Source organism: Mycothermus thermophilus, assembly GCF_041956435.1.
Source record: "Mycothermus thermophilus strain CBS 625.91 unplaced genomic scaffold VTJ04scaffold_8, whole genome shotgun sequence".
NCBI classification, from domain to species: Eukaryota; Fungi; Ascomycota; class Sordariomycetes; order Sordariales; family Chaetomiaceae; genus Mycothermus; species Mycothermus thermophilus.
This window is the reverse complement of record NW_027191434.1, coordinates 291,333-311,072: the sequence shown is the minus strand read 5'-3', so window position 1 is coordinate 311,072 and position 19,740 is coordinate 291,333. Positions and strand designations below refer to the sequence as shown.

The 19,740-nt window shown below is 57.4% G+C and overlaps 9 protein-coding genes across 9 annotated transcripts; 5 read left to right on the top strand and 4 right to left on the bottom strand.

Moving 5' to 3' along the window:
- Positions 1–57: 57 nt before the first annotated feature.
- Positions 58–1,943, top strand: VTJ04DRAFT_10602 (uncharacterized protein; the record flags this gene model as incomplete). The annotated part of the gene is made up of 2 exons (XM_069358360.1): positions 58–1,591; positions 1,654–1,943. The coding sequence occupies 2 exons, from the start codon at positions 58–60 to the stop codon at positions 1,941–1,943; spliced, it is 1,824 nt and encodes a 607-aa protein (XP_069213931.1).
- A 71-nt stretch (positions 1,944–2,014) lies between these two features.
- On the top strand, positions 2,015–2,344 carry VTJ04DRAFT_10601 (uncharacterized protein; the record flags this gene model as incomplete). The annotated part of the gene is made up of 1 exon (XM_069358359.1): positions 2,015–2,344. The coding sequence occupies one exon, from the start codon at positions 2,015–2,017 to the stop codon at positions 2,342–2,344; it is 330 nt and encodes a 109-aa protein (XP_069213930.1).
- A 431-nt stretch (positions 2,345–2,775) lies between these two features.
- VTJ04DRAFT_10600 (uncharacterized protein) lies at positions 2,776–4,336 on the bottom strand (the record flags this gene model as incomplete). Its single annotated transcript, XM_069358358.1, has 3 exons — positions 2,776–3,039; positions 3,130–3,442; positions 3,516–4,336. 3 exons carry the CDS (start codon positions 4,334–4,336, stop codon positions 2,776–2,778), a joined length of 1,398 nt encoding a protein of 465 aa, XP_069213929.1.
- A 454-nt stretch (positions 4,337–4,790) lies between these two features.
- Positions 4,791–5,854, top strand: VTJ04DRAFT_10599 (uncharacterized protein; the record flags this gene model as incomplete). Its single annotated transcript, XM_069358355.1, has 3 exons — positions 4,791–4,984; positions 5,049–5,066; positions 5,140–5,854. The coding sequence occupies 3 exons, from the start codon at positions 4,791–4,793 to the stop codon at positions 5,852–5,854; spliced, it is 927 nt and encodes a 308-aa protein (XP_069213928.1).
- Positions 5,855–6,356: 502 nt separating this feature from the next.
- Positions 6,357–7,425, top strand: VTJ04DRAFT_10598 (uncharacterized protein; the record flags this gene model as incomplete). Its single annotated transcript, XM_069358354.1, has 4 exons — positions 6,357–6,396; positions 6,454–6,493; positions 6,741–7,123; positions 7,196–7,425. 4 exons carry the CDS (start codon positions 6,357–6,359, stop codon positions 7,423–7,425), a joined length of 693 nt encoding a protein of 230 aa, XP_069213927.1.
- Positions 7,426–8,539: 1,114 nt separating this feature from the next.
- VTJ04DRAFT_10597 (uncharacterized protein) lies at positions 8,540–11,077 on the bottom strand (the record flags this gene model as incomplete). The annotated part of the gene is made up of 1 exon (XM_069358353.1): positions 8,540–11,077. One exon carries the CDS (start codon positions 11,075–11,077, stop codon positions 8,540–8,542), a length of 2,538 nt encoding a protein of 845 aa, XP_069213926.1.
- A 959-nt stretch (positions 11,078–12,036) lies between these two features.
- On the top strand, positions 12,037–13,065 carry VTJ04DRAFT_10596 (uncharacterized protein; the record flags this gene model as incomplete). Its single annotated transcript, XM_069358352.1, has 1 exon — positions 12,037–13,065. The coding sequence occupies one exon, from the start codon at positions 12,037–12,039 to the stop codon at positions 13,063–13,065; it is 1,029 nt and encodes a 342-aa protein (XP_069213925.1).
- A 306-nt stretch (positions 13,066–13,371) lies between these two features.
- Positions 13,372–16,223, bottom strand: VTJ04DRAFT_10595 (uncharacterized protein; the record flags this gene model as incomplete). Its single annotated transcript, XM_069358351.1, has 5 exons — positions 13,372–15,655; positions 15,717–15,868; positions 15,928–16,010; positions 16,074–16,133; positions 16,193–16,223. 5 exons carry the CDS (start codon positions 16,221–16,223, stop codon positions 13,372–13,374), a joined length of 2,610 nt encoding a protein of 869 aa, XP_069213924.1.
- Positions 16,224–16,554: 331 nt separating this feature from the next.
- Positions 16,555–18,633, bottom strand: VTJ04DRAFT_10594 (uncharacterized protein; the record flags this gene model as incomplete). Its single annotated transcript, XM_069358350.1, has 1 exon — positions 16,555–18,633. The coding sequence occupies one exon, from the start codon at positions 18,631–18,633 to the stop codon at positions 16,555–16,557; it is 2,079 nt and encodes a 692-aa protein (XP_069213923.1).
- Positions 18,634–19,740: the final 1,107 nt, after the last annotated feature.

The following is a 19,740-nucleotide window of genomic DNA, read 5'->3' as shown; positions in this document are numbered from 1 at the left end:
CCATCTATTTCCTCCATCCTCTATATAGAGTATACATCATTACCATCACTCACCATTATGGAGCGAATCGCCGAGCCGTCGCCCGTCGACCCCGACGTCGGCATTCCCATCTCGCGCGCAATGGATACCCAGGCCCCTCGGGGCGAGAGGACATCAACACACCACGCTGATATTTATGACTGCGTGTCCGATCGAATGTCCCAAATCAGTGTTTCACCGACCAGCCCGATAACACCAGGCCCTCCGAGCCCGCCGCTCAGTCAGCCCGCCATGACACAAGACTTCCTGCCTCCTACTCGGCCGAGCAGCACTCCGTTCCCCCAACCTGAGCCGCGAAGCACCGAAGTGCGCTGCATTAGCTGTCCCGCCAGCCAGTTTCTGGCGGCGGGTGCCTTAGAATCCAACGGGCAACTGCCAGCAGAGGCGGCTGAACCAAGTCCCAACATCAGCCTCAGCGACCTCCCCGCCGAGATCCACGAGTGCATCCTTGACCACCTGTTCGGTTTCCGTGTTTCGGCATCCTCCAAGAGTTCTATCACCCGATGGGGCACGGCGTTACGGCATCCGCGGAGGAGAGAGCTGTCAGAACTCGCCCTCGTCAGCCCAGCCTGGAGGGTTATGATACAAGAACGGCTGTACCGGCACATAAAGCTGAAGGCGTCCATCGATTCGTTGCGGAGCGCCCTCGCCTACTTCGCCGAACATCCGCATCTGCGTTCCTACGTGAAGCACCTTGAACTGTGGTTCCCCGTCTTCCATCCCAAGACCCGACCCCTGGCCCTTTCCACCGCCAACACTCTCCCCGCCGTGACGCCCGATGGCTTGAGCACAGCGGCGTACGTGTTGCCCGTGGACAACTGCTCCCTCGAGGAGGCATTCTACTTTGTGGCTGAGGCGCTGCCGGGCGTCTGCGTTCTGACGCTGGAGGGCGGCGAGAGGAAGAAGGCGCCCAAAGTGAGGAACTGGATTCGGGATTCGGGCGACCAGCAGGAACCGCGAACCATGCCCAAACTCGAATCGGTCCAGAGGCTCATCTGCAAGGGCCAGTGGAATTTGATCCGCAGCGAGGAGGACTTCGAGGCGATTATGTCAGCGCTGCCCAACCTGCGCGAGTGGCATGGCTCATACAGCAAGCCCAAGTCCAAGAGCTACCTCACCATGGCGGACATTCTCCTCAAGCCCATGTCGCTGAGCAGCCTTGATTTGTGTCTCGAGGGCGACTACCGCCGAGAGCTGGCCTTCCCGTCGTACTTCTACAAGGTGTCAAGCAAGGTGCACTTCTGCAGCCGCCTGGCCGTCGCCGCCGCCTCACCGGCGCTGCAGCACTTCTCATACACCGGGCGTGTCTGCAAGACTTTCTTCGCGGAACTTGCCGCCAGGCAGAGGGACCCGCGCAACGCCCGGCTGCAATCCATTGACCTTACCGTCAAGAATTGTTGCCGGCCGATCCACGGCTGGGCCGAGTCCTCGGGATCGGGCATTACGGACATGAATTTCATCAATGCCTTTGAGGAGCTGGTGCTTGCGGGTATCAGGGCGCTAGGAAAACTCCAGTCGGTTGAGTACCTCAGGATTCGATACGTGGATCTTGGTATGTTATCCACCCAACCCATCTGTTAACTGCTTGCGAGACAGTAACTAACCCCGCAACAGACTCACCCTGCCCACCCCTCAACCCGCATTTCACTCTCCGCAACGGCCGCTGCACGGGTGTGTGGAGCGACGCCATCATCGCCGAGATGAACAACGCCCGGCCCTCAGTCCGTTTTGCCGAGCTCTCTGATTCGTTTGGTGGCGAGGTCGCCTGTCGCAAAGACGGCCGCATCACGTTTACGCCCGAGTTCTCCCATGTTACGTCGCAGTCGCTGAAGCTGTCGAATTACGCCCTTTTGAGTAGCAATGCGGCGGCGGCGGGTGGATTGGCACCTGCCGCCGCAGCTTGAGAAATAACGCCTGTATGTTCTGTGGAGTCGTGGGAACGTGAAAGAACCTGGGGCGACTTTTCGCTATCAACATGTTTGGAAGGGGGGACCATAATTTGCCAGGAGCCCTCACCTCTCCAACATACGCATTTTGTCGTTTTCTCGTTATTGATTTCATTGGGCTCGCCGACCTCACCCTGATGGTCGGCAAAGGGTTTGGGCGGATAATAATTAAATTGGGGCGTTACGGAGGTGCGATAACCAACACTGCCGAGGATCTGGGAAGGGAAAGGAGTAGGAGGGATATTGTTTGCGTATTTGGCTTGCTATCTGCTGCGGAGGGTTTATTCTTGCTTTGCTTGTCCGAGATGGGGCGCGATGGGATGGAATGGGTGGGCCGGGACTATTACATGGAGTTTTGATGTGAGGTTATCATTCGGTCATTGTAAGGGATTTGAGAGGGCGCATCGAGTGTCGACACCGAAAGTAGGGTGCCCAGAGGAGGATATTTGCTGTTACCGGACAGCTTTGCTCGAAGAAAAGTAGAGCGTTATGTTAGTGTTACTGTCAAAGCGGGAACCCCGTAAAGTACACAATCACTCGACGGGTTGAGTAGTTCCTGAGGAACAATCGATATTAATTTGTTTGACTCTTGATACTCAACATGAGTCACACTCTCTTAGGTATTTTGAAATAACAGCAAAAGCTACAGACTAAATACGATCTAGTACTTTGTACCGGTGGCAAGGAGAGGGAAAGACTCAATCTCCAGGAATGCAGTTCTTCCCATACAGCATCAGTTCAACATTCGAGGTACCTGAGTTATTTGAAACCCCCTTTTGACCAAAGAGAATTACTCACCCCCCACTCCTCTTCCAGCATCAGAAATAATAATGCCCAAAATCCAACAATTCACGAGGAAGAATCCCAACGAGGCGCCCCATAACCCGGGGACAAAAACGCTGCGACCGAGAAACTCAAGCTCATATCCCTGCTGCAGCCACGCCGCTTGGGCGAGCACCCAAAGAGCGAGCGCGGTGATGCCTAGGAATGGTTTGCGGAGGAAGGAGGAACGAGGGAGGTAGAGAGGGAGGAGGATGAGGTACCAGAGGAAGTACTTTGTTTGTGTCAGTATAACCTGGCTTGACTTATAGAACAAGAGAAACAGCTGGAGGGAGAGAGAGGAGGGGACGAGGGTTGAACATACCTGGCTAGTGCAAACCTTGTTGAACGTGACAAACGCAAACGTCTGCGCCAGCATGGTCGCGGGCAGGTCACGCTTGGCGGAGGCGAGGGGGATCAACATGCAAGAGAGGAGGAGCTGGGGGAGGAAGGCAATGGATTCGACGCGCAGGGACGATGGGAAGAAATTGCTGGCGCTGGTGGACGGGAGAGCGGTGGCGTTGGCGGAGACGGCCGAGGCGAGATACAGCTGGGTGTTGTACGGGCTGAAGTTGTGGCGATGGTCGATCCGGGTGACGTGGTGGAGATAGGTGTGTTGCAGGAAGGGGAAGCCGTAGCTGGGGTTTGTGAGCAGGTTGGATACCTACCGAGGAAGAAGGGAGGTGGGCTGGTGGGTGAGCAGATGCTTACATGGCGAACATGTCGAAGTTTAGAAGAGCAAAGGTAGCGAAGCTGACAACCGCCAACAGGATCCTCTCCAGGGTGAAAAATTCGAGTACCCTGGAGACCCAATCACCGGGCTGCTTCTTGCCCTTACCAGCCGCCGACGTTGACACGGAGGCGGAACTCATTCTCTCTTTATCCATCCACCAAACGATCGCCGGGGCGTAGATGAAGGGGTAAATCTTGAAGTGCACCGAAAACCCCAATAACAAACCCGCGATGACGACTCGCCGCGCCAGAACCGCCGACAACAGCGCCGCAACCAAAACACCCAGCAGACCCTCCGAGCTGCCGCGCGTGCTGATGGTAGCAACCATGGGATTCAGCAGCCAGATCGCAGCGTACTTCCTCGCGGTGGCCTCGGGCATGGAGCGGGCGAGGATGCGCTCCAGCAGCCAGCCGGAAACCAGATCGGCCGCGGCAAAGAGTACTTTGCCGAAGCTGAAGAGGGCGGTGTCGATGAAGGCATAGCCGGTGGTGAGAGAGGTGGGGAGAAGCAACCAAGCCAGGATCGGGGTGTAGCGGTAGGTCTCGCGGTCGTAGGGGCTACCGCCGCGCGAGACGAAGCGAGCGGCATCGGTGAAGACTAGGTAGTCAATGTCGGTGTACTTGACGGGCGAGTAGGCGTCTTGGACCAGGCCGTAGAGGAGGAGGATAAGGCGCAGAAGAGCGGCGGAAACGTATAGGGGCCGTGGGTGGGAGAAGAAGGAGGAGATGGCCGAGGTGGGAGGGGTTGGCTGGTCTGTCCCCGGTGTGACAGGGCCTGCCTTAGAGCTTTGTTTCGTCATTGTGGGAGAAATTGGCCCCTTTTCAACTCTCAAGTTTACTTGATCCAGATGGCCAAGTCTTTGGGTCCAGAACACATGCGGTTGGTTGAGTCTGTTTGCTGGTCAACTTCAATGTCATTCTGATATTCTTGAAGACGAAATGATCTTACATCGCTAACTGCGTCACGGTGTCTTCTTCAGAATCCCGATGGTATCATATTTTATGAAGAGGGTGATGGTTTCAACTTCACATGAAGTTTGGATACGTATTGGGTTCATGTATTTGTTTTTGTTTCATGATGGCGAGATGAAGCCCAGGTGTCCAAAATAGCAGCTATAACCCTAACCCGACCGGGGCCGCTTGTCCCCTGCGCAAGCACGGCCTGTCTGACCGTTCCTAACCCTGATTGACGTCAAACAGAGACCCTCAACTTCATTTCAACAACCTCAACACTCTTCGTCTCCAACCCTCAACATGTCCGGGACAAAGCGGGACTGGAACGGCAATACTAAGCGGCGGGATGGGCCGAGGGCACCTCAAAAGCCCGTGGTGAAAAATGCATACACGCCCATGTTCGAAGCCCTCCGCGATGAACTGGATGCCCACCACGACCGCCGTGAACGCATCGTCAAAGCGTCGAGGGACATCACGGCCCTGAGCAAGAAGATGTGAGAGAGACGGTCAACACGTGCAAGGAACTACATGAACCAAAGGCTAACAAGGAGTATGCAGCATCTTCTCATTACAGCGGTAGGGGAGCTCATCTCCATTCATCACAGCCAACTCTCTCCAGGCACATTCACTTACCCACAGCTTCACCTAGGGTCCGCAAGATTGAGCCCGAGCTCCCCAGCAACATCCAGGCCGAGATCGACTCTCGCCTGGCTGAAATATCCAAGCTCCTGGCAGGGCTGGCCCCCGAGATCCAGGGCATCAACCGTTACCGGTACTCGCGCTCACTAATGTGTCTCGAGGAGCTCGTCGAGGCCCTCACTTTTGCCCATTACCTGCGGACCCAGACACTGCTCGGACCCGACGAACTGTCCTCGCTGGTCGAGGAGCTTGTCCGCCGGGGAACGCCCGAGGACGCGGTCATGGCCGATGCCGACGATACCGCGCCGCCAGCGCAACCGCCACAGACATCTGGAGAGAGGCCGCCCACCATCCCCATCACCATCGATGACTATCTCTACGGGGTCTTCGATCTCACAGGGGAGATGATGCGCTTCGCCACCACATCCACCGCACTCACCGGCACCTTGGCGGGTGGCTCAGGCGCGGGGGATGCCGACGGGGAGGGGGAGCCTCCGCGCACCATTCTTCATGACATGCACGAACTAGGCACCTTCTTCGAGATGCTGCCCGTGGCACCGGGGAACCGGTTCCAGTGGGACAAGAAGCTCGAAGTGACGAGGCAGTCGGTGAGGAAGGTGGAAAGGCTGGGCTATGATCGCGTTGTGAGAGGAAGCGAGAGGCCAAAGGGTTGGGTGCCAGATCTGAGCGCGGAGGATCCGGTGCCGGGCGATGAGTTGGAGTGAGTGATGGTATGTCTCCAGGGCTTTACAACAGAAATAGCTCAGTGCCAAGCGCCGGGGAGGCCAAAGGGGTTCGTTCTGTATCCCATTGTTTGGCTGCTGTCCTCGGCCTGTCCTCTAGCTGGGTGACCTCGAGGTTCCCCAATTTAGGTCCGTTCAAGTACTCCGTACCTAAAAAGCACTTAGGTCGATGTCACCAAAAAAAATGAACCTTCTTACCTCCTGATACAGGTGAAACACAGCAGGCAGCGATAATAACCCCAGACCTCCATATCCAACCCTGACTGATACCTTGAAACGGAAGTTGCTTGCCGTGGACCCCGCCCTGCATCAGCCTGCGAAAACAATGCGGGGCATCTCCCACCTTAGCACCCACCTTGAAATCTTTTTTTACCCCGCCATCCCTTCTCTCCCTCAAGCAGTGAATTGACCACTTCCACACAAACCACCACAAACCACCATCACCTCCTCCGTCCTCATCGCGTCCACAAGCAATCTATTCAAAATGGGCTTCACCGATCTCCAGGCTGATGCCGGCTTGACCGGTGAGTTCCTCTCCATACCCTGAAAATTGAAGCCGCCTTGCTAACCCCGCCGTGCAGTGCTCGACAACTGGCTCCAGACCCGTTCCTACATTACGGGGTAGGCTTATTTTCTTCTTGTTCCTGTTCCTTCACCAATTCTCGATTCCCGTCCTCGATATGATGATCCCTCATGGTCCGTGTTGCTGAGCAGCCTCAAGACCTGCAAATGATTACACAACCCAGCACTCTGTGCACTTCTGATCCTGCCTCCTCCATGCGCTTCCTCGCGCACTGGCTTTTTCTTGGATTCCTTGCCTGATCGCCCAGTCGAATCCCGAACTGACCCGCGTGTCCCATTTCCACAGCTACTCCGCCTCCCAGGCCGACGTCGCCGTCTTCAAGGCTCTTGCTGCCGCTCCGGACGCCGCCAAGTACCCCAACGCGGCGCGCTGGTACAAGCACATTGCCTCGTACGAGAGCGAGTTCTCCACCCTCCCCGGCGACGCCAGCCAGCCTTACACCGCCTATGGCCCCGAGCAGGCCGAGGTGACGGTCCAGCCCAAGGCTGAGGAGGCCAAGGCCGAGGAGGAGGACGAGGACGTCGACCTCTTCGGCAGCGACGATGAGGAGGAGGATGCCGAGGCCGCCCGCATCCGCGAGCAGCGTCTCGAGGAGTACCGCAAGAAGAAGGAGTCCAAGCCCAAGGTTATTGCCAAGTCGATTGTGACTATGGATGTCAAGCCCTGGGGTACGTTTCGTCTTTTTTTTTCTCTTACCTTTTGTTCTGCACCCGTTTGCTGACACAACGTTCACTCTACAGATGATGAGACCGACATGGAAGCCCTCGAGGCTGCCGTCCGCGGCATCGAGAAGGACGGTCTTGTCTGGGGTGCCTCCAAGCTCGTGCCCGTCGGCTTCGGTATCAAGAAGCTCCAGATCAACCTGGTCGTCGAAGACGAGAAGATCTCGCTCGACGAGCTCAGCGAGGAGATCATTGGCTTCGACGAGTGGGTCCAGTCCGTCGATATCGCTGCCATGCAGAAGCTCTAAGCGCGCAGTGGGCGGCTTGCCTGTCTGCTCTGTCGGGTCTGTACGCATTTCTGCGTGACGCGCGGGGTGCAAACGACAAACTACCCTGCCTACCTTCATGGGTAACAGCTTAGATACTCCAAAATGAAGACATGATGAACAATTTGCTTGTAGTTCGCCGACGACACTGTTGGATTCGGTGTGGTGTAGGGTCTGGTGATGTTGTAAAATGTTCAATCTCAACCTTGGTTCATCCCAAGTCCCAAGACTCCCAACAGTCTCAGTATGGCTCTCGGTGGACGAAATCTTTGGAACAATATGTCTCTCAAATTGATGACTGAAAGAAAATGTTCTCTCATACTGTTACTGTCCGTCTGGGTTTCTGTCTGTGTATCCCGTTTCCTTCCCTTCCTCTTCCCAACCTACCTACCTCCCAGCCAACCAAAACAAAGTCTACTATACTGATTCCTAGCACAAAACAACGCTCACTCTCTCTGCTCTCTGGTCTTGTCTACTTCTCTCTCCTCGCATATATCTGTCTCTCTCCTACCGACGAAGAAGGGTATCAAATTCCTTTGTTGCTATCCACAACACCCAAGTCTCTCTCCGCAAACCCCACACGCCGCAGAAAGTTAGGAAAACAAAACAAAAACAAACAACTACCAACAATGCAGCTCAAAACCATTCCTAAAACCCTAAGACGACCAAGTAACCGAAAGCAAAGCCAAACCAAAGCCCAACCCTAGAAAAACGAAAGAAGTGAAAGGAAAAAAACGGCCCCGGCCCCGGGAAAAGGTTATCCATCCAGTCGGTTGTTCCCTCCCGTGCGTCTGCGTCGCCAGTGTATCGTAAGCCGTACATGCTAGATGGCAAGAAGCAGGGAACTGGGCTGCCGAATAGATACGGCGTGACGAAGCCGCGGGTATATAACTCCCAAAGTGAAATAAACAAGATGTAAAATGTCCCGGAGAGGCCGTGGTCGAGTTCGCTGAGGAGAGAGGACGGGTGTGAGACAGGAGGCAAGAAGCAGACGTATCCCCCGTCAATGTCAACGCCCGCTGGCATTCCGCCCTGGTGTGCCCGAGAAGAAGGACAGACCCCGAAGAGTTTCGAGCGCGATGATTAAGTCCTGCTCTCAGCAGGCGTCAGTGGCGAGTTCAATCCCACTATCCCGATCCTGGGCGTCCTTTCCCCACGTCGCGGGGGGTATGCTTCCCGCGTCCGTCTCGGCCTCGGTCTCCAAATCCCCGTCCACGCTCTCTCCGCCGACAAGCACGCTCTTACCGAGCGCATCGATGGCGTATATCGTCTCATCCTCTTCCAGGAGCCCCGCATCCGTCTCGGTCTCGTCGCCCCTCTCCGCCGCGCGCTGCCGCCTTTCGACCTCCTCTGGCGCGAGCACCCTGCCGCCCAACGACACGTCGCTCACGCGCACCTGGTATGAGAGCGCGCGCCTGCCTTCCTTGATGAGCTCTTCGGTCCATCCGAGGCAGCGCTTCAGGCTCTGGTTCATGCGCTGACTGTCGCGGAGGAGTTGCTGGTGCTTGGAGAGGTCGAGTTGGAGGCGGCGCTCGTCGCGGCGGCGTTTTTCCTGGCGGGCGTCGGCAGGTCTGTCGGCGGGTTTGGTGGTGGGGGTGGCCTCACCACCCTCCTCGGCAGGGACAGACGTGGATGCAGCAGCGGTGTCGGTGCCGCTTGCAGCAGGAGCCTCTTCAGAGGCTTCCGAGGATAGATCGTCGTCGTCCGACTCATCTAGATCGTGGTCCATGTCGGCATGATCTTCGTCTGATTCGTTCTCATCTTCTTCGCTAAGGTCGTTCAAAGATATGCCAGATTGCGCAAGAGCGCCGCCCTCGACGGCCACTGAGTCAGACGAGACCCGGCCGGTGCTGGGCGCAGAGCCCACAGAGCCCATAGAGCCGATGCTTAGTCGTCCGGCCCGGGACAAACGTTGGTACCGTCTCAGCTCGGCTGTCTGTTTCCGGAGCTGTCGCTCGAGGGTGCGATTGATAGCTTCGAGACTGGCGTTGGTGATCTCCAAGTCCTGGACCTTGCGCTCGCGTCTTGCGTTCGCCACGAGCTCATCCACGGGATCCGGCGCAGGCTTAGCCGCGTTGTTGTGGGATTCATGATGTGATTCGTCGGTGTGAGAGTCAGAGTGTTCATCGGCCTCAGCAGCGAAGTCCTCAGCAGCCTGAAGAAGCGAGGCGAATCCGGCACTAGCATTATTGGTTTGGCTGCCGGCCAGGATTGGAGCGTGGCGCGGCGGGTTGGAAGGCGACGTGTTGCCTGACGAAGATAACGGTCCTTGCCCAGAAAACCGCCTTGGGTTGACTGGAAGCTCAACAACACTGGCGCTCTTTGTCCTGACGTGGCTCTTCGGCCGCGTTGAGGAATAATCAACCGTCGGCCGAGGGCTTGTCGCGCCGGGAGAGCGAGGTGAGACAGCAACAGAAGGTCCGGCGCTCTTGGATGTAGCAAGGGCAGGTTTGTTGGGCGAATTGGATCTCGGAGTGTTCCCCTGGCGGGTGGTGACTTTGGCAGATCCCACCACCGAGCCCGCGACCTTTGGGGTGGGCCCAATCTTGGCTGGCGGCTGGAGTTCGGGGGTACCGTTTGCGTAGACAAACTTGCTCTCTTGCGAGGCCGGCGAGTTCATCGGGGGCGAGAATGGCCTGGGAGCGGCATGAGGGCGGTCTGCTACGGTCTCCCCGTTCGCGTAGAAGAAGGTGGAGATCTTGGGCCCCTGAAACGAAGGCGGCCTCGAGCTGGTGCTTTGTGATGGTGCAGGCTTTTGGGCCTCGGAGGCGTAAAAGAACTTGGAATCCTTATCCTGTCGGGATGGGCCGCCGACCTCAGAAGCGGGACTCAAAGTCAGGACCGGCTTCCTGGGCGCGTCATCCAGCCCTAGTCCCCCGATCCCCGACCTCGTCTCCCAGGCATCCGACCTGTCGGCGAGCGGCGTACCAGCTGGAGTGCTATTAGCGCTGTCGACGCGGCTTTGTCTCGAGCTGGATCGCGGCGTGACATTGCTGCTGAGGAAGGCTGAGACGGGCGACATCAAATCATCCCGGCTGTTGGAAGTGGCCAGGCTGGAGGACGACTTCTGAAAGGGAGATGCGAGGGGAGGGGCATGGTGTTGGCCTGCCGGTGTCCTCGAGGCAAGTTTGGGAGTCACTGGGGTCTTGCTCGAAACACGGGCCACGGTCGGCTGGCGGGTGCCGGTGGTGGCCGGCCGGTCATACGACGGCATGGTGGCAGCGGATAGGTTGAGCGGTTTGGGGACAGAGGGTCGTCGCGGCTTCACAGCATGTGGTGTCGGCGGGGCATCTTGGCCATGCAGTCGCAACGGGTTGCTGGTTGAGCGCTGCTTCGGCGCGGACGAGGTCGAGTTGACGACGGCTGCTGTTGTGGTGATATGGGCGGTGCGCGTGCCTCTGGAGGTGGTGCTTGTGGTGAGTATGCCGGCCGACGGTTTACGCCTGAGGCCGTCGGGCACCGATAAGAGCGTGTTACTGGTTGCTGTGGTGTCGGATGGGGTGGTCTTTTGTCGTTTCGAGGCGGGCGCGGCAGCGGAAGGAGCAGCAAGCCTGGGGGTGGTTGGCGGTGTCGGTGTTGATTTGGATTTTGCTGCTGCTACTGTTGATGTTGTCGAGGGCGGCGGCGGCGGCATGGCGGTGGACTGAATTGGGGGGGGGAATTGGGGAAATTCCAAAGAGGAACCGCCCCGACTCCGACTTTCCGCGTGGACTGCTGTGCTTGCTGTGACTGGCCGGGCCCTGCCGGTCTTCTGTATTTATTATTACAGGGCAAGACGGGCCGCTCACTTTAATTACGCACGCGAGGCAATCGAGAACTTTTTTTCGTCGTTCACAATCCCGTCAGGAGAGGTTGTTGACTTGAGTTGTAACATGGAAAAGTAAAACAAAACAGAGACGAACACAACAGCAACAACACAAACACCATGCTTGCGGTCCAGGTCCCAGTGCATTGGGCCGTCAAGTCAGTCATGCCAGGTCATGGATTCTGCATCGCAGGGATCTGGAGCACTGGGACAAGCTGGAGCGAACCAGGAGGCAACTCACCGCTCGCTGATCCCCGTCAACAGCGCCGTAGCACGCCGTAGCACGCCGTAGCAGGAGACTGGCTTGGCTGCCGGTCGCGCTAAAAAAGGGCTCGACCCCACCGTGGCCTGGGGCCATGTTGCCCAAATCTGCCGCGTCTGGCCCGACAAGAGTCGACACAAACTGGGGTTGTCAGCAGGGTGTCCTTGTGAATGCGACCCTCGACGTGAGTCAATCGAAATGATGGAAATCCATATTTCATTGTTTCTTCATTGCATTCTCTTCGTTTTGTGAAATGACGGCTCCAACACGGGACATTGGATACCCTTCGACTCAGGGGAAGACCTAGGGGATACGGAGAAAACAACAACAGAAGAAAAAGGACAAAAACAAAAAAATAAGAAAACAAAGAACACTCACGTGTGTACTCGCTCTCCCAGACACAATCCCCCCGCCGGATGGGCCCGGCTGCAGGCCGTTTCTCTGATCCCCGTTCGTCCCACGATCTGGCACGCGCCCCGGACAACATACGATCCCACCAAGCATCAGCCCCCGATCGCTCCCGACAATGGCGTTACTGGGCCTCTCGCTGATCTTTGCGTCTGTTGTCCTTCTATGCATAAGGAGACCGACATGGTTCACATCGCTCTTCTCCGGGCCCGCGCTACCGCTCATCGGGCCACCGCCGACAGATCCATCTAATCCGTCTCGGCATTCTCGACGTCGCTCCGAGGATGCCTCCGGCCAGGAACCCGAGTCCATTCCTTTGGTCGACATTCGTCTCACAGATGCAGACGCAACCACAATAGACTCGGGCTCGGCCCCGACAAGAAGCACCTCACCCTCCGAAGATGGCCAGTCCACGCCGAAGGCCACGGCCACTTCTCTCGGCGCCGGCGCTCCGGTGCCTGCCTTCTCACTCTCCCCGGCCTCATCCGAACCACCAACCATAACCACCACCCCCGATACCAAACAACCACAGCAACCACAACCAAAACCCTCCGCAAGCAGCTTAATGCCCCCTCCCCCGCGTCCCCCAGCCCTCCGTCCAACAACCACCACCGCCTCTTCCTCCTCCCTCTCCCCATCCACCACCACCAACCTCCGCAACCGCTCCTCCGGCCCCATCCCCGCCCGCGGACCGGGTTGTTCCACCCTCGCCCCTCCTCCCACCCACACCTCTGCCTTAGCCGGCAACCCCTCCGCTTCCTCGAACCGCATCGTCCTCTCGCCCGGCCACTCCCCGCTCGACTGGGCGCGCCTCAGCTCCTCCCCGACCGCCGACCTGCGCGGCCTCCCTCCCGGAACCCCTTACCTGCGGGTCACGCCCTCCATGCTGAAGCGCATGACGGGCCGGAAGGGGAAGGATGCCTGGACCGTGCTGGGCGGTAGGGTGTACAATATCACTCCCTATTTGCCGTTTCATCCCGGCGGGGAGCCCGAGTTGTTGAGGGCCGCGGGGAGGGACGGGACGAGGTTATTTGGCGAGGTGCATCCGTGGGTGAATTATGAGGGGATGTTGGCGGCGTGTTTGGTTGGAGTGTTTGTGAACGAGGAAGAGGTGAAGGAGGAGGGAGAGATGGAGAAGCAAGATTGAATGGGACTGAATCATCTTGGAATATATCAAGGAGGTCTGAGAAGGATGAGCCGGAGACGAGCTATAGTTACATGTTCGCATGCGAGCGATCGCGCTTGGTGTACGACAATCTCGTGATAGAAACTTGGAGACCATCTCCTGGAAGACATGGCGGGTACAGTGCTAGAGTCGGCGAGTTGGATAAAAATACATATGATACCCCGTCCATAGACCGCCTTCGATGGCAGCAAATATATTAGTATTCATCAACCAGCGACAATAAAGTCGGCCAATAACTAGCTGAAATGAAAGCAACCTCCCCTTCATTCATCTCCTCCTCCCCCACCTAAACTTCAACTCCCCATCGCTATCGCTCTCATCATCGCTCGGCGGCTTGAATCCCATCCTCGCCTTCTTGGCCGCCGGCTCCTTACCCGCCGACCCAGAGGTTCCCGCCGACCGCTTGCCAGACGACATCACGAGGCTCGTCTGCAACTGCGATTGGGACTGCGACTGCGACGTTTGCGTCTGCGACTTTGCCCGCTCCAGATTGGCCTTCTCTGCTGCCTTGGCCGCACGGCTGCGCGAGTAAGGGTCCGTGTCGGGGATGATGCTGCTTGAGTCGGGCATGGCGGAGCTGAGCTCGCTCGGTTGTTCGTCTTCGTCGCTGCTGTCGAGGACGAGAACCATTCGCCGCGATGTTGTCTTGGCAGTCCGGGAGGACTGGGTCGTCGTCTCCTTTTCCTTCCCTTTCCCTTGCGACGTTGCCGTCCCAGGCCTACTTTGTGCCGCCGGTGCCTGCTCCTGCGTCTGGGGCTGCGACGGCTGGCTATCCTTCCTCCGCTTACTGCTGCTGTCCTCGTCTTCAAGCCAGTAATCATCCCCAATGCCGTACTCCTTCGGCTTAACCTCCTCGAGAGGAATGACGACACGCGGGGCCTGGCGCCCGACCGGCTCACCCTGCTTGCGGAACTTTTTGAAGTTCTTGCGCCCGTTCCACTTCGGGTCCCAGCGGCCGTCCGCAATGTCCTGGTCGCGGTCGCGGGCGCGCACGTTGCTGGTCCCGGGCTGTGGTAAGCGCACTGTGCACTCCTCGATAATGTGCAGGCGCCGGATGGCTGCGTAGTCGATGCCATCGTCGGGGAGTTCTTCAAGTTCCTTACGTTTGGCTGCCGCGGCCGCCTCGGCTTCTTCGCGTTGTCGCCGGGCAAGTTCCAGAATGTCGTCTTCCCCCTTTATTTTCACCTTGCCTTTTCCTTTCTTTTGGCCGCGTTTTGTTTTATCCTCTGGCGAGTCCACAACCATCTCCTGGTCCTCGACGGGTTGCGGTTCTAGCTCGGGAGCTGCAGCCGTCAGTGGTTGTTCTGGCTCTGTCCGCCTGCGTTTGGAGCCCGACGCTCGAGGAGCAATCTCGTCGATGAATGCCGAAGGATCATCGTCCGGGATGGGTGAGAGAACGCGTTTCCGCGGTGCTTTCCGCGGCTCAGGCACCACCTCGCCGATCTCTTCTTCCAAAGGAACACTCGTTTCCCGCGCCTGCGTCACAAATAAACTATCTTGAGAAGCGGTGGGAGCTGGCGGTGGTTTGGGTGGCTCTGGTGCAGGAGGCTCTTCTGCCGGTTCTGGTGCCGGAGCGACCTCCTCGACGTCGTCAAAATCAAAACCTTTAAAGCGGCTCCGTCCTGCCCTCCGAGCTCGGGCGCTCTTTGCAGCCAGTGAGAATGGGTTCTCTGTAGTCTGCTCAGCATTCGCTGTGGATTTTGCCGGCTGGTCAACATCCATCCGATCTGCAGAGCTGGGCTCTCTTGTCGGCGCCGGCGGTGCAGTTGATGATGGACTGGCTGGCTGTAACGGCCGCCGAAGCATTGACGCATCACAATCCAGAATCACCTGGAGAAACTCTCGTTGGTCGATCGGCCGATGGTCAAGCCGCTGAGCAAACGTCGTCAAGAACTGAGCATACCACTCAAAGTCCTCCCCAGACTTGGGCGTGTATCGTACGACGACCACGCCCTTACCCTCGCTGCCATCCTCGAACGACCCTAGACCCTTCTCCCCGGCAACACCTTTGACGTATCGAATAAAGTCATTCACATCTGTCTCTCCAGGGACAACTTCCTTGAGCAATGCTTTCCCCTTGCCAGCCGTGATGACGGGAAACAGGCTGTCGTACTGCTTCCTGTTGTAAAACACAAATGTATATCCATCGAAAACTTCTTCGCGCCGGGGGTCGGGTCTGTAGGCTTCGCTTGGGCGCTCCACGGGCTCCTCCCCGCGAGGAGGTAGGTGATCGATGGGATTTGGCCAAGCGGCTTCGAAATCCTTCTCCAATGCACTGCTCGTGCCCTCGGCGGCATCTTCCGTGGTCGCAGCGGCCGCCACTATGGTGTTGATAAAGCTGTCCGTCACAATGTACTTGCCGTTGATCAGAGCCTGAAGACCGGTGGCAGTGTTGCGCTTCTTTGAGACAACATGAGTCGTCTCGGGTTCGAACTGGGCTGAGTACTTGATATCAAGCTGCTCCAGTTGGTCACGTAGCTGGGCCCATGGATCGGCGCGGAGCTCCTTGGAGGTGAAGGAGAAGGTGAAGACAACCGGGTGCCATCGGATGCTGGGGATTGGGAGGACGAGGTTAGCGAAAGCCCTGGAGTGATGCAAGGGCCGAGCCGTACATGAGAAGTTTCTGGCACGTGCCCAACTGAACCTCGTTCACATCTTTTGACAGTGTGGTCTTTTCCCCGCGAATCTGAACGCCGTTCACCAACGTCCCCTTTTTGGAATTGAGGTCTTCGATAATGACGGTGGACCGGGAACGAATATTGCGCTGAAACACCAAATGTCAATCAAAAAAGGTTAATGCAGCTGACAGTGCTGGAAACCTACAGCGCCGCCCTCGGGAACATTGTCCACGTGGATGGTGAGGTGTTTCCTCGAGACGGTCGGATTGGATATGACGAGCTGGCCGTCTGTGGAGGGGAAGGGAAGTCAGTGATTGAAATTAGAGCAATCGTTCTCGACGAGGGTCATACGTTCGGCGACAGTTCGTCCAAAGAGATAAAGCTTGCCAGGCCGGAGCCAGAGCTTCTTGCCTGCGATATTCCACTGTCAACATGACTCTTGGATAGAGAGCGCCAAGAGATCCACGAACCGTCAAACAATTCGCTCTCGAGCAGCCACATGGCTCTATTGCGAGTCTAATCGTGCCTGTGTCTGATACATTGAATGCTGGAGTGGTTGGCGGGATGAAATGGAGGGTTCTCGATACAGCCTGTTCCGAGGCTTTGGGAGAGAGGCGCGATGTGGAGAAAGCGAGGCAGCAGATGCGCATATCGCATTGATGCAGGCAACACGTCGGGAGCGCGACGGCACGTGACCTCTTACACACGCTTTCCCACAAGCACACTACCCAGAGAGCAAGAGCGCATCAACAGTTTTTCTGCTCAAAAATTATATCTGGCGCATAAATGAGGTAGTTGGAAGGTCCTCTGCATCCGGTCCGCACCATTCTACTTATCTCCAATACTCGCGCCCTGCCAGTCTCGGGTTCACCAACGCCAATTCTTTCAAGTGCTCGCGCCACACTTCAACCGGATCCCTAAGCGTCCATGGCACGAGCACGTTCCCCTTGGTCTTGACATCATACAAGTACGGCTTGCCATCCGCATAGCAGGCCGTCTCCTGTTCCTCGGGTAGCTTGCCATGCAATATGTACTCTCTCGCAATCGTCTCGGTGCAACTGGACGTATCGCGCATCGAATGTCCGTAGCCGTGGTGAGCAACAAGCCTCGCGTTGCGGCCCATCTCTTGCAGTAGCCGCCGTCCGTTCCTGAGCGGCGTGGCCGGGTCATACGTCTCGGCGACAAGCAGCACCGGGTTCCGCAGCGTGTGGTTCAAATCCCCGCGGTACACTCCTACCGGGTCTGCCCAATACTTCAAAAAGTGCCTGCACGGCAGGACTGTATACATCCTTGAGTTCCCCGCAATCCACGACTTTGTCGTCATGTTCGTCCACAGCGATAGCCACCAGTCGATATCGTCCGGCTCCGTGGCGTCGTATTGGTCTGCGCAGATCACCAAGTTCCCCAACTCATAGTCAGATCCTCGTGGTGGTATCAAAGGGCACGGTGCATCAGGACTGTGCCACCAGAGGGAGTTGTCGAGGATGCTAGCCACAAGTCTCGGGTTTCCGGCCTCTAGTTCGGCGAGTGCCGTAGCGATCGTCGGCCAGGTCATCGGATTGTACATTGTGCCGTAAAGGGTGTCGACAAGGCCAGAGTAAGTCACCAACGTCGGGCCGAGGATTTCGTGATATGCTGGGACTGGTCGGTCGGCGAGCCTGCTCAGCAACTGTTCCATCCGTTTCAGTAGACCCTCTCGTGTGACGGGATCCTCGCCATCCACGGGTTTCGCAAGAGCGCAGTGCTCCGGCCCTGCATTGACACACTCGCCGATGAACCCATCTCGCCAGGCGTCGGTGCCATTGTCCAACGCGGTCCAACCAAACCCGCCCCTGAGGCGATGGTCGCGGACATACTCAGTCCCATCAAGAATCATCCTCCCCACGCTGTTGGGGAAAAGAGCAGCATACGTCTGCCCAATCCCCGTGCCATAGCTGACAAGGTACCCCGTCAACTCATCCTCCCCGAGCGCAATGCGAATTTGCTCCAAATCCCTTGCGACTAGTCCCGTCCCGACGAACCGGCCCAAATCCCCATGCCGCTCCCAGCACGCGCGCATGACCGCAGCATTCATGGCATCGGCAAATTCAAGCTGCTCCCTCGGGTCAGCCGCCACACGATAGTGCAGCGACGTGGACACCTGCCACCGGTCACGGACAGCATCGTGAGGGAAGCATTCGATCGTAGGCTGCGAGGCGTTGACGCCGCGGGGGTCCCAGCCCAGCACGTCAAACTTGCCGTCGCTGAATCGTTTGGAAAAACTCTCGGCTGAACGCCAGGCATACCACGTCCCGCTGCCACCTGGTCCGCCGGGGTTGATGACGATGGTTCTCTCGCTTTTGCGACCTGCTGTTGGGTTCGTCAAGTCATCGATCTTGGCGAGGCCAGAGACTTGGTACTTGGTCACGGCGAGCCGCACGATGCGGGGGTCAGATGAGTTCGTGTAGTCGAGCGGTACGTCTAGGTAGCCGCATAAGTAGATGCCGCGCCCGGCATACAAATCTCCCGTAGTGCTGGTCGTAGAGGCAGTGGCATTGTCGCTTTCCTTTGGCGCACCCCAACTCCAGTTGTCTGGATTGGGATCAAAACGGGCAGCCCAGGTCTTGTCCGGATTCCGGTCATCCAAAGGCGGCGGCTGAGTTGCCGAGGTACAGGGGATGAAATGGAACGGGTCCTCCGGTACGGGGAACTTGCCATATGGTGAAGTCGTCGTGTCAGTGAAAATAGACTGAGAAGCAAGGCGCTGGATGGTTTCAATGGATGAGTCGATGCTGCTGGTGCTGGGCCGGAGAGACGGGAAAACCGCGAGCAGGAGCAGAGTCGACAGGCCCAGTCCTGTAACGATCCATCCGCGCCGAAGACCGCGAACTGGCGGCGGTTGAGAGTTCGGCTGAACAGGTGGTTTGCCCATCACTGTCGTTGTCTGAGAGGCAGTGATTGCTACCGTTTGGGAGGAGTTATCCGGTGTCAGTTCGAGCGGCGGCTGGTCTTGGCGGTGCCGAAACCCCGCCAGCCAGGCACGACGAGGAGGGCAGGGGTGTTTGTTGATGCCATTGCCATGGTTGGCAGTCACCGGAGAGTCTAGACTCATGCTTCAAGTTTCGATCAAGGCTTACATCGCCGAAGAACAGCTTCAGTTTGTTAGGCCCATAGCGGCCATACGTTGCGACGGGTTGTCGCCGATTTATATCTAAGTCCTCTTCCGACTGCCTTCCTGGACTCCGAGTCCGACATTCCACATGGACATTGCGTCCGGAGAGACGGAAGCTCATGGTAACACAACCCATTCCCATCTTGCAGAGATGCTGGAGAGATACGGCAGTTCGGTGATGCCAGGGCTCACAATCCCGAAGGTAACCCGCGTGTACGCCCTGCCGCTGAACAGGCTAATTGTCCAGGGGACATAACGCCATACTCGATCGACCTCGGCGGTTGCTGTTGATGAGTAAACAAGTGGTTACATCGTCGGCTGTCACCCATAGCTGCGCCCTTGTGTCTACCACTGCACGGCATACATGTCCGATAACGGGGACACGACTGCAAGCCATGAGGTGGTTCGAAACAGACTGTTGGCAAACAGCTGCTGGATGTACAACAGGACGTGTCCTATGGTGTTGACGATAGCTCCATCTGAGGCTTCAGTGGGACCCGTTCCGGAAGTGTTTCCTTCCGGCCCGGCCACCTCGACTCCCGCCGTCCCTCTTCCGGATGACAAAGCTGAGATGAGATGGTTGAACAGCGTGGAAGCATGAATCGTCGCTCCAGTGGGATCTGGTGATAGATACTCAGCAGGAACAGGTCCAGCTCGGCCCCACTGAAACATGAGGTGCTGAGTTGGTCTGAGGTCAGGTATGACGTCACCAAGCCCAACCTGTCTCTCTTTCTTCCCACTCCATATCCACCGGTTCTGGACTGCGCTCTTCTCCTTCGACACGTGGAATGGAAATCTGGAATGCAGCATCGACTGGTGGCTGGGTCCCCAGATAATGATTTCCATTTCTTTGTCCCACACCCAGCT